Source organism: Cydia fagiglandana, chromosome Z (assembly GCF_963556715.1).
Source record: "Cydia fagiglandana chromosome Z, ilCydFagi1.1, whole genome shotgun sequence".
Lineage (NCBI taxonomy): Eukaryota > Metazoa > Arthropoda > Insecta > Lepidoptera > Tortricidae > Cydia > Cydia fagiglandana.
Window position 1 is genome coordinate 17,401,672 of NC_085959.1, and position 17,751 is coordinate 17,419,422.

The 17,751-nt window shown below is 35.8% G+C and overlaps 1 protein-coding gene across 1 annotated transcript in view; it reads right to left on the bottom strand.

Moving 5' to 3' along the window:
• LOC134679315 (epithelial discoidin domain-containing receptor 1-like) overlaps positions 1–17,751 on the bottom strand; it is a 201,159-nt gene that overhangs the window by 14,540 nt on the left and 168,868 nt on the right. The window contains exon 13 of the mRNA XM_063538218.1: positions 14,620–14,787. Coding sequence (XP_063394288.1) covers positions 14,620–14,787 — 168 coding nt within the window. The remainder of the gene's footprint in view (positions 1–14,619; positions 14,788–17,751) is intronic.

Below are 17,751 nucleotides of genomic sequence, written 5' to 3' on the forward strand. Positions count from 1 at the left end.
AAATACTAATACTTGTACATAATTATTAAAAAAGTGGTTAGGATTTTGCTGATTAAAAATAGTCGGGGTATCTGCGGTTGACCTGACGTTTAGTAAAAACAAAATCTGTGGAGGTTCGAAGTAAGGAGGTATAAAAAAAGAGTCCGTCATAAAGCAAGTTCGAACGGGATAGTCTTATATGGAACATTCAACCATAAACACTAACTATTCATCCTCAATTAGTCATAAAACTTTTTAAGCTTTAGGCTTTAGGCCTGATTTAGTTAATATGTTTTATCCCTTTCTTACAAATACATAAGTCAAAATGAGAGATAAAGACCAAAACGAGAAGATCAAAATTATTCATAGCTAATTCAGGCCAGTAACGCGTTTATGAATAATGCCATAAACCAGAGAGTTTGCTTATAGGATAGGTGCATACTTACAACATGTTATTATATAAGGCCATATACAGAATATACGAAATAGGGATGTTGACCATATTTTAAAAAATATATTGAACTCCATGCACGAAATAAAACGCAAAAGGGAATATTACGCAAAAGTCGGCGTAGGGTCCACTAGCAAATTCAGAGGGTCTACTTCGAAATGCGAAAATCTAAATTTCGTTATCAGTCTCTAACGCTCGAATACGCAAGAGTGATAAAGAGGCAGAAAACGAAATTACGCGGTAAGCCCTCAGTATGTGCTAGAGCAGCGTATTGCGTAATATTATTCTATTTCCCTGAATAGGGAATATTACTCGAAACTCTGCGTAGGGGGCGCCACTACCACAATCCATCATAATCTGGGGGTCTACCGCGAAACACGTAATTTCGTTATCTAACCTCTCTATCACTTTTCATCATCATCATCCTCACTTTTGCATATTCGAACGATAAAGAAGCAGATAACTAAATTTCGATTATCGCGTTTCCCGGTAAAAATATAATTAAATTGTTGTAAACAACTTAAAATAAAAGGTTTTTAATTTTTATTTCATGTATGGAAAATTTTTAGAAAGGGACAGAGATTTTCTTTATGCATCGTATTCTGCATGTTTTCCTTTTTTCTTGAGAGTCAAGTGAAAATAAACTTTAGAGCAATGATAATAGAGTAGGTATACTTTACTTATTGATTTAAATGCCAGTAATGACTCTTGTTAGTATAAAACCTTCTTCTAAAGTACTTTAAATGACGGAATGAGGGATTAGAGTGATGCGCTCCACTCACTATCAGTATAATGTCATTATTTTGACATTTCTTCAAAAATATTAAAAATGTTTAATAACTTCATTATCGTCCATCATTCTTTCTGTCATTTCTGATTCCATCATTCTAACCAATTCACTGTCAGTATAATGTCATTTCTAGTATCATTACTTTGACATAACTCCAATACTGACGGAAATTATTAAAATAAACTTCATTACTTGCCGTCATTCCTTCATGACACTCCCTACACTATCACTAAAAACGTCATTCCGTCAAAGTAATGTCAGTATCCATGATAGTGTCGGGGCCGTAGTATCTCCCCACACACTTATCAGTATTTCTATCAGTATTTTCTTCATTACTTGTCACGGGGAATTTTAAGTTATTATTTTCCTAACCGTTCTTAGTTATGTTGTAGTGTACGTTTTGAAGAACACAAAACCAAGACATTATTCAAGCATCGATTCAAATATTTCTAATCTGTCGTAACTATACTATGTACTGTGGCAACTCTATACCCGATGAGCCAGAAAAATACAGAAAAAGAAATAAGTAACTAAAAAGAATATTTATTTGTTTCAACCTTTTCGTGCGTGCGTGCGTCATGACTGTGTGAAAGATTGGTAGTTAAAAAATGTATACAAATATTTTTTTTTATTCTTACCACGAACCGGGAATCAAACTATTCTTAAAGTACGATCAGCATCATATAGTAGGTAGCATCCAAAGTACCTATCCAAATAGTTCGGTACGCCATACATACCTATTATTATATGGTGGACCGAACTATTTGAATACTTTGGATGCTACCTACTATACGACGCTGACTGTACCTACTGGATTCTTCTTTTATGTAAGAATGTATACGTTTTTGGTTAAGAAAAACAGAAATACATCATCTGTGAAAATTACAACTGTCTAGCTATCACGGTTCGTGAGATACAGCCTGGTGACAGACAGACGGACAGACGGACGGACGGACGGACGGACAGCGAAGTCTTAGTAATAGGGTCCAGTTTTACCCTTTGGGTACGGAACCCTAAAAAGGTACCTGATATGTAACCTAGTTAACTTGGTTAGTAAAATAAAAACGGCTATGGCAGAAATTTAATTGATGTTTTGAAGAAAACTGAATGCAATTTATTTCGTCTTAAAGATCTATATTGTGTTCCTTCGAACTTTATCTGAGTATCTCTTTTCGTTTCAGATCCTTATGAAAAAGTCTTTAGTACCGCATTTTTCTGTCGCATTCTATATATTATGCTGAGGGAAGGACCTTTAAGACACAGGTTTTTGGGGTATCCGAAATACTAATACTTGTACATAATTATTAAAAAAGTGGTTAGGATTTTGCTGATTAAAAATAGTCGGGGTATCTGCGGTTGACCTGACGTTTAGTAAAAACAAAATCTGTGGAGGTTCGAAGTAAGGAGGTATAAAAAAAGAGTCCGTCATAAAGCAAGTTCGAACGGGATAGTCTTATATGGAACATTCAACCATAAACACTAACTATTCATCCTCAATTAGTCATAAAACTTTTTAAGCTTTAGGCTTTAGGCCTGATTTAGTTAATATGTTTTATCCCTTTCTTACAAATACATAAGTCAAAATGAGAGATAAAGACCAAAACGAGAAGATCAAAATTATTCATAGCTAATTCAGGCCAGTAACGCGTTTATGAATAATGCCATAAACCAGAGAGTTTGCTTATAGGATAGGTGCATACTTACAACATGTTATTATATAAGGCCATATACAGAATATACGAAATAGGGATGTTGACCATATTTTAAAAAATATATTGAACTCCATGCACGAAATAAAACGCAAAAGGGAATATTACGCAAAAGTCGGCGTAGGGTCCACTAGCAAATTCAGAGGGTCTACTTCGAAATGCGAAAATCTAAATTTCGTTATCAGTCTCTAACGCTCGAATACGCAAGAGTGATAAAGAGGCAGAAAACGAAATTACGCGGTAAGCCCTCAGTATGTGCTAGAGCAGCGTATTGCGTAATATTATTCTATTTCCCTGAATAGGGAATATTACTCGAAACTCTGCGTAGGGGGCGCCACTACCACAATCCATCATAATCTGGGGGTCTACCGCGAAACACGTAATTTCGTTATCTAACCTCTCTATCACTTTTCATCATCATCATCCTCACTTTTGCATATTCGAACGATAAAGAAGCAGATAACTAAATTTCGATTATCGCGTTTCCCGGTAAAAATATAATTAAATTGTTGTAAACAACTTAAAATAAAAGGTTTTTAATTTTTATTTCATGTATGGAAAATTTTTAGAAAGGGACAGAGATTTTCTTTATGCATCGTATTCTGCATGTTTTCCTTTTTTCTTGAGAGTCAAGTGAAAATAAACTTTAGAGCAATGATAATAGAGTAGGTATACTTTACTTATTGATTTAAATGCCAGTAATGACTCTTGTTAGTATAAAACCTTCTTCTAAAGTACTTTAAATGACGGAATGAGGGATTAGAGTGATGCGCTCCACTCACTATCAGTATAATGTCATTATTTTGACATTTCTTCAAAAATATTAAAAATGTTTAATAACTTCATTATCGTCCATCATTCTTTCTGTCATTTCTGATTCCATCATTCTAACCAATTCACTGTCAGTATAATGTCATTTCTAGTATCATTACTTTGACATAACTCCAATACTGACGGAAATTATTAAAATAAACTTCATTACTTGCCGTCATTCCTTCATGACACTCCCTACACTATCACTAAAAACGTCATTCCGTCAAAGTAATGTCAGTATCCATGATAGTGTCGGGGCCGTATTAGTGATTAAACTAGTAATACGACGCTCGAAACTGTCAGGCGGCCGCGAAAAGCTGTGTTGTACTTATGCGTGCACTTTTTTTAGGCGTAAGGTGCGCGCTCTTACTTGTTAAGCTTATAGAAAGGAAAAAATAAAAGTTTTTGGGAGTGATTCTGTGGGATCCTTAGTAATTGAATTGATAAGAAAAAAGATTGAATTTATGCATATAAATACCTTAAAATTGCAATAAATCGACTCACGAAATAGCGGTCATTTTATTTTTCGTGTGTCTCCTATTTCGTGCCACTAACGAATCAAGGATTTTCGAGATACATTTTGAGTGCTTGTTTTTAAATATAACAACGAAGATAATTAAAAAATAAATTAGAAAACAATTAATGTATTTCATGAAGTTTCGTATGAGCGAAATTCGGTATAATGTTTTTTTCACTAGAATTCTCATAAAACGAGTTTGAATGTGACCCGAGTTAAAAAATTTAAGGTATATTCCACGTATATTCTCATATTAACTACTAGCACCATTTTATTTATAATTCAATTTATTTTATTTATTTGTGTATGTTTATATTTAACGTATAAGATAGTACTTAAATATTTTTTGTAATTATTTTTTTTTCGTTTATTTATTTTTTATTTATATAGTTTGGCTTTTAATCAAGTATTAAAGTACCCTTATGGTTAACAAAGTCTTAATTCAACCATTAAAGTCGTCGAGTACAAAAAATTTAAAGCTAGCTCTCAATTTATCATTTTTTTGCTCGCTGCTGATCTTACAATTACTCGTAAGTAGGTAAGACCGTTAAATATTTAACATGATTATCAGCAAATTATCACAAATTACTCTAAAAATACTTAATTCCGAAACAGGGGGACATGTATTCACGAACTTAGGAGCTGAGCTAAATTTGTATCACGAAATGGGAGCCAAATAAAGGTTCACGAAAAAATTCATATACAAAAAAAGTTTCAACTGAAACCCTACAGTTTATACATTAAATTATTAACAAAAAACTAATATAACTTACTCAAAAGTTTTCAAGGTATTGCTATCCTTAGTAATATTTAAAATATATATATACAAACTCTCAAACTGCCGAAACAGGGGCCCGTTACCTTACTTAATGCAATCAAGTAATTTAAAAAATTAGAACCGAAAATAGTCCTTAGTACTAACAGTTTAACCCAGCCACATTTTGCTCATTATATACCGGGTGTGGCCTGTAACACGAGCAAATAATTAAAACATACATTGTACTCCTCAACCGGTGACGCTTTTGTTCAACAACTTTTAAAAATTACGAAGTATTTAGACACCCTATTTTTCATACAAAATAAATATTATCTTCAATGGACGCCATCGCCACGACATATCATTGTGATTGACGTTGCTTGTCACGCCTTAAACATAACAAAATTCGCAATACATTGCGTCTTAGAATAAACTTTAAAGTGTATTAAAAATCAAACCACAAGTTATTTTTAAAAGTCGCTGAACAAATGTTGGTCAGTATGAGGAGTACAGCCTACAGTTTAATTTTTTGCTCATATTACAGGCCACACCTGGTATATTGAATGTTAGGAGACATTTACGCCGCTTCAAGGTACCTATTGGAAATATAAATATTTCTAAATACTCACTTATTAGTTACGTGGTAAATGTAAGTAGTAGTTACTAGTAGTTCCACAAGGTTGCCTAAACGACTAAACGCGTTGTGTATTCAGCGGCTCGGCCAGGGCCCGCCGCTAGGAACAGACTTAATAAGATTAACCAGGAACCATGGCAGACATTTTTGTTTCGATTTTCAACGGCTTAACTCCTGTTCCCCCAGTTTGCGTAGTGCAAACTAAGTTATGTCGCCCTCTTTCTGTAAGGTTACCTACTTATTGTAGCATTTATTTTTATAGTTAATCTGTAAATAGGTCAGAGCTTCTCTGTTATATTAGGTAAGTAACTATATATATAATTTATAGACCTAGACTTTGCTGATGAATTATATGTAAATATGTATGTATTATATTAAGTTTGTATGCACTAATAAATATATTTGATATTCGTAAGAAAAAAGATTATTAGGTAGGTATAGACATCTGAATTAAAAAAAAACAGTAACTTGTTTGACCCACCGTAGACCAAAAATAGAGTAAGCCTTCACTTATAAAGTATAAAAAATTTTGGTCAAACAACATTCGGTTTTTTTTTGCTTCTTTTGACGTCTTTTATACATGGTTATATATAATACCTCGATCTGCTCTCAAAACCCATTGTACACTGACTGATCACTGATTAGCAATCACACTGCCGGCAGGTTTTTTCTATGAACAGCCAAAGAAAAAAAAACACGCTCATTGCTTTTCGCTGATTAGATAGCGGTAGAAAAGCTGCCTGTAACTAGGAGGACATTTTTGCTTTCTCCATTGCGAAGTCCGGACTTGGCTCGTGCGTCACTTGACACGCGCTACATTATTCACAAACGTAGAGATTAGGTATTTCCTCCGTCAACATTAAGAGCCATCTACGTTTTAATTACTTATTTATTTATAAGGCTCCATTAAGGGAAAAGTGGAGTGATCTATTGCTCTTTCTATTTTTTCCTTTCAACAAAGAAGAGACTCGTTGAACCTGTGAATAAATTGTGAAGCAATTACTTATACGTTTTCTTGTACCTACTGTTTATAATTTGTGTAGGTCCATAAGTAATTAAAAGGGGTCATATTGTTTTTATTAACAACTAATGAAAGTCATTAAAATTATCTCTTACACTTAGTGATGTGCCGCGTATAATATACCTTTCCGGGAGATATTCCAAACATTAAATTAATTTCTGCGATGTAAATAGTTAGCTGACAGTAACGCCGTCAGTATTATAATATTTATAATTAATACCTAGTAATTTCTTGCACAAATGCTGTAATGTAATGTGTAATTGTGTATTGCAGAAAATAACCGTATTTCAACGCTTGACTATCAGGATCAAAATTGATTTACAATTTTTTTATTGATCGAGCCTTCACATGTACTTTTTAAGATAAGGCGTCCGTTTTTCAAAAGCTTGTAACTTGCAATACAAGCGGATGTCACTTTTTGACAGCTTTTGTTAGAAAGGTACTTCCACTTGTATTACAAGTTAGGTACAAGCTTTTAAGAAACGGACCCAAGGTCTAATGTTCAGAGAATGAAAGCAAAAATGAACAGACACCCTGTTTGATTGACACCTCTAAATTGCGATAATTAAGTAATAAGAAAACTAATGAGACAAAGTTAAACTCGAAAAAAGAAAATAGGTAGGTAAAAAAACTACAATAACCGTGATTGAAAGGAAGCAAATTGCAGCAGTCTGAATAAAGTGCCGCTCTGTAGATCGACTCTCCAAAACTTTTTTAATAAAACTGGCGCAGTTTTGTTCATTATAGTTGCAGTCAGCGTTCTATACAAATATGCCTAATAATAACGTATGAACAATAATATTTTAAAGACTTAATTACTTTCAACCTAATTACGTTTTCAATTTAGCTTTCAATTTAAAGAGCGCAGCAACGAAGTAACATAGTAAAAATAAAATAAGGGCCGCGAGCTATTAAAGCGTTGGTTGAGGGGTGTGTAGCAGTAGCAGGTGAGGGGGGCGGCGCGAGCATCGAGAGAGCCCCCCTGAATGCTGGAACGAGCAGATTGCATTTTCTTGCTACGGTCAGTAATCAATTTTTATGAGCATTTTTGTGGACCGGCGGCGGTGTTCACGGCCCTCCGCGCGGCGGCGGCGCGCTCTCAGGTTCAGCGTTTAACTAACGTGTTGCGGAAATGTGCCACTGCCTTAAGCCAGGCGGACTCATTTATTCATCAAGCTCACGTGCCTAATCCTAGTTTACATAATGCTAATTAATATTAGACGGCTCGGTTATCTTAGCCATTGTGCTCTAAATTATAACATCATGTGGTCGACGCGTTTAGAGGTAGGTATTTGTCAGTAAGGACTTGAGAAGGTCCGACATACGGATATTAGTTAAATGGTACAAATCATTGACATTTCAGTGGCATAAACGTGTTAAACTGACTAATAAACCATTAGAAATCCTTATAAAGTACATCTATATGTATCTCTTAAATATATTCCTATGAATATTAATTAAAATCCTGTAGCACCGATTTAGCTTATATATTGAATATTATTATTGGGCACCTGTAGATGGTGTTCCAATATCTATTCAATAGATCGGAGACATCTCCTCGACCACTGCAGTGATTATGTACTTAGTACCCCCCTCGGCTTATGACTTCTCTGTTAATGGCTACCCAGATTATCTTTTTATTGGGAAGTCCTTTGTACGAATATCCTCTGTAGGTATACTGATTCAAAGTACCTTTTAACATGTAAATATAACTAGTTATTACTATGAAAATCTAATTTTAACGCAGATATGAAAATATAAGTTAAATCGAAATGCTTCATAAATAATTGCTTTAAACGAGCTTTTATTAGTTAGTTATACAACTCTGAATGTTTTTTTTGTTGTTTCGAAAATAAGCATGGATCTTATGTATTGAAGTGGGCTAATGAAAATTATGAAGTAATACTCGTACCTATAGGTACTTTAAACGAGTAAGCGACATGTATACAGAACAGGAACCCATTACCCAGTTAACATAGTCCGTATAGTTAGACACACTATACGGCGATAGATACATAAGTATATCCAATCTCTATCGGAGCACCAGATAGGACGCTAATAGTGATTATCCATTATGCTGCGATGTTCGTACGAGTTGCCCATGTGTTAGGCACTAAGGTACCTGTATAAATATACCGGGTATGGCCTGTAATATGAGCGAAAAATTTAACTGTATGCTGTATTCCTCATACTGATCAACATTTGTTCAGCGACTTTTAAAGATAACTTTTAGTTTGATTTTTAATATACTTTAAAAGTTATTCAAAGGTGCAATGTATTGCGAATTTTGTTATGTTTAAGGCTTGACAAGCAACGTCAATCACAATGATATGGCGTGGCGATGGCGTCCGTTGAAGATAATATTTATTTTGTATGAAAAATAGGGAGTCTAAATACTTAATAATTTTTAAAAGTTGTAGAACAAAAGTGTCACCGTTTGAGGAGTACCATCTATGTTTTAATTATTTGCTCGTGTTACAGGCAACACCCGGTATATGTACATACCCTCTTATTCATAAACGTCTACTAAATTTGACAAGCCGATATTATAATCGTGTGTCCCTTTCCGACGTATTGGTATGATGGAAAGGGACAAACGATTATTATCGGCTTATCAACTTGAGTAGACCTTTATGAATATGGGGGTTAGTGTGTGTATAAGTTTTTTTAATGCTTACAGTGAACAAGTAATTTTTTACGATGTAGGTACAAATAATGCGTGATGACATCATGTAGCTCGTTAGTAAAATGTTCGAATAGATAAACATCGTGATTCACCCAACATATGACAGAACCGAATTCGATTATGTATGGTCATATTTTTAGACAGCGTCAATCGTTTTTCTTGTTGCAATAACAGTAATCTCTTTCATATTACTCCACTCAAGTAAAATAGTAGGTACATTGTGCAACTATTTGGTTCGTATGAATTAGTGACATAAAAAAAAGACTCCCTAGCGAGTTATAGTTATAGTATTTTTTTAACAATCCACAGCTCCCGCGGGTACCTACAGTGTAGGCTTATGTACTTTAGTATAGCTGCATGAAATAAGAACTTTTTCGAGCAAGTGTGACGAAAATATTTTTACTAGTGGATAGCCTACTGTTAAAATTTTAGCTCGTGGTAACCCAACCTGTACAAGCCATTTTTGTTGGATTGAAATCATTGTTGAGCTCTCACACGACACGAAATCAGTGAGGACATATGTTTAGGTAGATTTAGTTTAGGCGAGATGTCGCAGAGCAATTACACGGGTCGTTGTGGCCGGCGCGGCAACGGGCGCGGACGCCTAATCGCTCACCTCATTCCAGGAGGCCATTTAATTTTCGATCGATACATGGGAAAGTTAAATTTATGGCTTCCGATATTTTTTTCCACCAAGCTGACTAAGTACTTGTTATTACAGTGCTGCGTAAGATTCACATCGGACAACGGTTTTGCCCTTTGTGTTCTCACGAGATAGAGTATACTTACAGATGCTGTGTTATCGATTTGGAATCGGTATTAAAAATGTAGATGATCACTGAGAAACTTAGCTTCAACCATTTTTTATGCATTATTATGATGGTAATCAAATCTTTCAGTAGGTAATAGAAATCAACGGAAGTGTGTTCTTTAGTTTTGATTATGGCAATGTTTCCTCCGAGTAAATACATAAATACATAATAGGAGCCTAATAATAACAATCATAGATACATAAAATATACATATATTTCTATTCAACTGATATGTATCGTGTAAAAGTGGCTCTTTTATTAGGGTTCCGTACCTCAAAAGGAAAAAAACGGAACCCTTATGGGATCACTCGTGCGTCTGTCTGTCTGTCCGACCATTCCGCCCCCTTTATCTCTGAAACTTTACCTAATATAGATGACAGGAAAACCTATTAGAAATTTGCAGTCAAGCGTGACTTAGACTTATGTACGGAACCCTTGGAACGCGAGTCTGACTCGCACTTGACCGGTTTTTATTTTAATACACCTGTCATTTTACGTTTCTTAATGGGTATTTTCAATTTTTCACACATTATCTGTTAAGACAGATCATAAAACTTGCTCAGTGCTTAACCTTAACAACGGGCTAAGTTATAACCGAACCCTAAAAAGGAGTGCGAATAAAACCGTTCCTATTTATCGGTAAAATGGCGGACACTGAACGCTTTTATAAACAAAGTTCAAGTGTTGTATTTAATTTTAATTTAAGTATCGATTGGAGACTGCTGGCCGTCACAGCTGGGCCGAGATTACTCTAACGGCCCGATTAATGAGAAAAGCCGTGCTCTGCGCAGAACGATTAGTATTAGTTTATGATTGATTATAAATGTCAATTTACTTTGATTAATGACGCTTAACAACGGCAAGTCAGTCGTATTAACGTCACGGCTCCAGATCGCAGGCGTGTGTTCATAATTATTATACGTGTGTTACCGGAAAGTAGGCTTTTCTTGAAATAGTGTAAAGAGCCGAAGATAAGCTCAAGGATTTAAAGCACACCAAGTGTTTCAAATCCTTGAGCATAATTTAGTTGTATACTGTGATTTATAAAATTACTTAAATCTCTTTAAAAAAATTAAGAAAAAGTACAGTCGCCATCAGATATATCGGAGCGGCCAAGGTGCTCACAAATATCTGAGCTCGCCTCTATTGTCAGGGCGTTAGAGTGCTTGTTCAGATATTGTGAACACCTTGGCCGCTCCGATATATCTGATGGCGACTGTACCTATAATAAGTAACGTCGCTTTCATCACTGACTGTGCCGGAACTATTTAGTCGAAGAGTATTGGACTAAACAGTGCCGGCAGAATCAGCTTGATGACTGTTTTAGAGAGAATACGGATGAGCTATAGCCTCACCTACCTTCCTAGGTAGGTACTTATACCTACTTAGTATAGTTATTATATAAGAGAAACATGTCACAAAGCTTCTATAGGTCTAGGTCTCCCCTATAGGTAAGTATTTTATACCTAAATACGCAGTAGTCAGAATAAGTCTAATAACCAACTAACAACAGTTCCTTAAGTATCTTTTGGTTGAGATTAATTAAAAAAATAATGCTAAATATTTAAATAAATTTATGAGCTACCTAACTATATACCTACCATTATTCGACACGAGGGGTACGAGTATTAGTTGCTAGTCCATTTTCATAAATACCAAGCAAGTCGGTAATACTATTTCATGTTAACACATGGTTTACATTTAATACCTATTTTAGAGTCCGTCAAAGTAAATTTTACACCGACTTGAACAACAAAGTGAGGGAGTCTCATAATAAATACTTTGTCATTGCAAATACCCCGCAGAGTTAACTTGGCCTGACTATCAATAAACACAATAAAGCAAAACATCAGGAGCATTCTCACTGAAAAGAATTAATAGGTAGAGACAGCGTCGTATAGTAGGTAGCATCCAAAGTATTCAAATAGTTCTGTACGCCATACAATATACATATTAGTCATATTACGTATGTATCATGGTGTATCGAACTATTTGAATACTTTGGATTCTACCTAGTAGATCACGCTGACTGTGCCTAATCTAGAAAGTGTACACATACTAATACCATGACAACGGCGCGCGTGTTTAGAACGAACGCTTAGTTTGACTTTGGCACATTACCCCATATATTTTTTTAGAGGATATTAAATTTAGATGGATTTAGAAATCATAAATATTTTGCAGTTTTGGAGTGAATTTCGGTTTAAGGCATGAGGTACACACACACACACAGCCTTTTTGCATGTACCTATAAGTACCTGGCAGGAAAGGAAAATATTTTCCGTAAGTTCATTCTTATTATCATCTAAATGTCATAATCCGTTTCAATGTTATACGTCATACCATCAAAGTACACAGAAATTTTAAACCAAAAAAATTACATTTGAAAATTTAAAGTTAATTTGAACCCTCAGTTATTTTTAAACATAATAATGGAGAACTTCATCGCTAATATAAAAAACAAAATGATGTTAGGTAAGTTGACCTTTTAATTCGTGTAACCCAGGCGACATCCATTTTTTCAGTTATTTTTAACGATAATAATGGAGAACTTCGTCGCTAATATAAAAAACAAAATGATGTTAGGTAAGTTGACCTTTTAATTCGTGTAACCCAGGCGACATCCATTTTTTCACAGTTACGCTATACTACGCTTTCCCACTTTAGGTGTACTTTTGGCGAGGTCCCTTCAAAATCTTTTTAAGCGGGTTTTACTGTAGTACGATTCAGTTTGTGATTTCAGTGATAGAATGAACCAGTGAACCGTTTTCATTTAAGACTCACACGAACCTAGCCGATGATTTTGTACATACATACATATAATCACGCCTATTTTCCGGAGGGGTAGGCAGAGTCCACGGATTTCCACTTGCTACGATCCTGACATACCTCTTTTGCTTCCTTCACTTTCATAACATTCCTCATACACGCTCGCCGGTTTAGGGTGCTCTTGACCTGGACATTGCCGTTTTCAGGCCGCGAGGAAAAAGACGGAATTATAAGAAACCCCCCCTTAATTCCTATGCCAGATATAGAGAAAATCACGGCATCTGCACCCCGCCCCGAGACCCCCGCGCAGGATGTCACCCAGATCCAGATCCAGAACGAGCAACAAGAAAAACCTGAAAGTGATTCCAGTAAATCTACTCTTCCGTCAATAAACGTCCTCTTGAAATCATACGTTGCGCCAGAGAAACAGAGCCAGGAAGAAGAGCCAAAATATGTCCCGAATCCGATAGAGGATGACATTTTTATATACTACGATTGAAATCAAATAGTTACTTTTTAGCAAAATGAAGGATCACAGCAGAATGAGGTCTACAACCTGTCAAGATTTTATATCTTAAATTTAAAAATATAGCATTGCCAAAATTTATTTCTTTTAAGTACGCCGCCTCCAGCGCGTAGAGTATATCTTGACCTAATTCACTTTATCATCGATAAATTGTAATAGAGTTCGAAAATAATTGAGATATGTTACAAGTTATAATCATTCAGTCACTATAGTTCTTTGTGTTTAAAATGTCACGAGTTTCCGTTTCCTACATCTCAATGGAATTTGCAAAGCTCGAAGCCGAACTGATAAAAGGAAAATGGTACAGTGAAACCTGGATAAGTGAGACTTCAAGGGACGAGCAGATTTGTCTCACTTAAAGAGGTATCTCACTTACCCAGGCTCTCAGTTAGCCAGGTACAAATAAATTTCTGTCTCATTTACAGAGGGTCCCATTAATAGAGGTGAGAATAGAGGATATATCTCAGTTATAGATAGAGGTGGTTAATAAGGTATTTTGTAATTATCTTTGCATGTTTAGGTAAAATAATCCGTTTCCCTAAATATTTTTTAAGTCTGTTTAAATATTTCTTTGAATTTATTTCGAATGATTTTCCAAAGGATAAGTTTTTTCAATTAAATTTGATACGGACTACGGATTGCGTCTTAGAAATCTATTAAATGAAAATTTGTTTATTCTTGTTACTTATCAGGATTTCAGTTTTCGTTTCGATAGTTTTAACTACATATAGTAACTATTTAAACGAAACTTGAAGTCGTTTAAAACACAAATAAGCAAATGCGTAATTTGTGGATAGACTAAGAGTTAGTAAGAATACGGAAATAGATCAATAAAGTCCAAGTAAGAGAGGTCATAGATTGACGTTATCTCAGATATAGAGGTAATTCGTATAAAATTCTAAAAAAACAATTAGGAAAATGTAATCTTATAAATATAGTCTCAGTAAAAGAGGTAAAATACACTCTCTGTCTCAATTATAGAGGTAAATGTGACTATAAAATCACATCAACTAATCCCATGCAGTTATAGAGGTTCGTTTTATCTCACTAACAGAGGTAATTCAGTGCTAAAGTGTCGGGACCGCGCCATGAGTCCCAGCTATAGAGGTTTCTCACTTATCCAGGTCCCACTTAACCAGGTTTCACTGTACTTACACTCCCATACGGGCCCTCGCCGAGGAAGGTGACTGGTCGCATGCGCCCCCGCGGAAAGTCCAGCAGGGGCGCCACTCCGTTTGGGGGCTCCGCTTCCGGCAGTTTTATCGAGGTGAAGAGCCCCGGCGCTGGCCGCTCGCGCCGACAGGTGCGCTCCTCGGGGTACGTCTGGGGACAAACAAAGGTATTAGTACGTGTGAGTAAATCTAGCAAAAGCGCCAGGGTTATTTCCACTAGTTACCACCAAGTTGTTACCCGCGGTAACAGTGATAGTGGTGGTGGGAAAAAAAATCACACCTTTTACCAGTGGTAACTACTGGGAAATAAAACACACAGTAGTTACCACTGGTATAAGGTGGGACTATTTTTTCCCATTCGCTACTGCAGCATTTTTCCTATGCCTTTCCTAGCTACATTAGCACTTGTAGGTATGTAGGTAGATACAAGAATATTGTTTGGCAAAAAACATTCTCTCGTAATTAATTATCGTCGGTTTTTCCCTAAACAAAAACCACGTAGATGGTATATTACTAGTATTATAGCGTATCTGTTGTGCTTCAGTCAATTAGCGTCCGAAGAAACCCAAGTTATTATCAGCCGAGCGCCACATTGATCAGTTTTTGTTACACCATTACACCCGTTAATAATCCCCGGTACAGTCAGCATCACAAGTTCTCTAACTGCTTAGCGAAATAGTATAATAAAATTTCTCTATAAGTAATAGTTACAATTAGACTCTGCGAATACTTTACACCACAAAATATCTATAGAGATATAACTCTATTTGGAAAACAATTCTAGATGGCAGATACTTTTGGAGCGTTGCTTCATCCGGTACAATTGATGCCGACTGTACAGTCAACTACAACGTACTCCAAGCGGAACAGGAATAACAGGATACTCGTATGTTGTCTTCTAAACGTTTTCGATTGAGTTCGTATTAACCAAAGGTTTGCTTAGTACCTAGTAGTGTGACTAGCCGTAAGCCCTATCTATAAATATAAAACATTTAAGTAGTAAAAAGCCTTTATTATGAAATTGAATTAGTTTTTATTCATACTTCAATAATTATAAATATCAAAGTAAAACATCTAAAAACAACGCCATCTCTGGGCCGCGGGGGGAATTAAGATCATAACAAGCTACGTATTGCTCATCGAACCATTATTAATGTTCAAGTAGTTGCGTGAGAAATTACATAGATGGCTCTGGGGTATGATGAAATCATAGTCAATCAAAAATAAACCTTAAGTGTGAGATACAAGGACTACACGAATAAACGTGTCGTTTTAGACCATTAGATCTGAAGTATCAAATGCCCGACAATGAGCGAGTCCGAGGTATTTTATCAAACAAAATTAAGTCTTAAGTAAAAAGGCGTAAGGATTACATCTGAAAATTATAATCTGGATTTATAGGTAATTCATTGACGAATAGGTATAATTCTAAGAATCAGATGTCGCCGTTAGGGAGTCCGACTTACGAAGGAGCGCAGGTGTGCCTATAGCTCGGACATGATTCTTGGAAGAGATGTCGGGGTTAGGTATTTTACGCAGATGCAGCGCAGGTGTGCTTGTAACTCGGACATAATTCTTGGAGAAAATGTCGGGGATAAGCAGGTGCGACACAGGTGCTATGTCCGTATTAGCGTGTCCGAGATAGGGAAAAATCATATAAAAGGGCTGAGAGGAGAGGTCGCGAGTTTAGTTTATCTTCAGCATCCGGACCGACACCTGACTTTGGTTTTCATAAAGTGCGTCAAAATTACTGGTGAGTGGAAAAACTCTGTTCATTTTTCTAAGTGTTTGGCTTTATCGAGGAAAAGACTATGTCTTTGTCTCATAGAGTTAATATTTGGAATTCGTATCTTTGTTTGGCGTTGTGGAGACAATTTTATGTTTCCATAATGTTTAAGCTTGGGTATTGTCGAGCGGAGTGTTTTCACTTTGCTATTAATTTTTAATAGGAGTTTTGTAATGAAGGTTTAGGGTCTAGTGAATACTCTGGTGATGTTGTCTATCGCTGGCTTTCGAGGACGAATGTTTTCGGAAGGCTAGAGTTAGAAGATGTGTTATTGTTCGGACAGTGCGGGGTCAATACTTCGTAACGTTGGAATTTAATGCATCTGTACTGAGTATTTCACTATCATTTTGGGCCTTCTTGACATAGTAATCAATTAGATTCAGTTTAGTTATTTGTTTTAAATATAATGTCTATTATATGGCATTATTATTGAATAATTAAGGTTAATTGTTTCAAAATTGTACCTGAAAACTCCTAGACTATTTTATATATTTCGAAACCAAATCAGTGTCTAGACAGACAGTTTGTCTAGCCTTTCATCTGTTATCCTAACGGTGACAAACGACGGATGGAAGGAGGTTTTTCCTATTTACCAAGATGAGGGTTGTCTTGGGGCTTATCTTTTTACCTACATAGAAAGCCAAATATCTCTCCCTCCTTGGTCTACCGATGTCCAGCTGTAGCTAGTAAAATGGGAGATTTCACGTGTGAATCATCTGGAGTAATCCGGGCCCATTTGAAACCTACAGTATTCGGGGACCTCGTATATTAAATATATTTATTTATACCATTCTTAGACACAATAGGGTCGTCCTACCCGAGTTGCCTCCCGGTCTTTGTACCAAATGCCTCGGGGGGGGGGCAATAACTCGAGCCTATAGGTTGAAATTCTTAGAATCGCTCGCTGAATGATTACAGCTTCTCGTAGGGACTACACTTGCGTATATTCCAAAGTACCAGGTCAATGGTAAGAATGAACTGTGCTTTGGTTATACTAGATTAGGGACAGTGGCTAGAGTTAGGGTAGAATCACACACTCGTTTGTTGTTTTTTTAGGGTTCTTTTTAGTTCTAGTCTATAAAATTGATATGGTTAATATAATAATAATATATTTATCTTTAAGGGTTTAAAAATATGGTTTCTTTATCCTAATATATGTGTGTTTAAAAGGTGAAGGTTCTACTGCCTTAACTTTCCTATTTCCTAATTTATATGGGGATCATGTTTTATGAAATTTCTATTTATATTTCTGGTTTACTGGTGTGGGGACGAGGTACTGAGTGGTTCAATCAGGTTTTCATGATCAATACTTAAATATCAAGCTGGGTT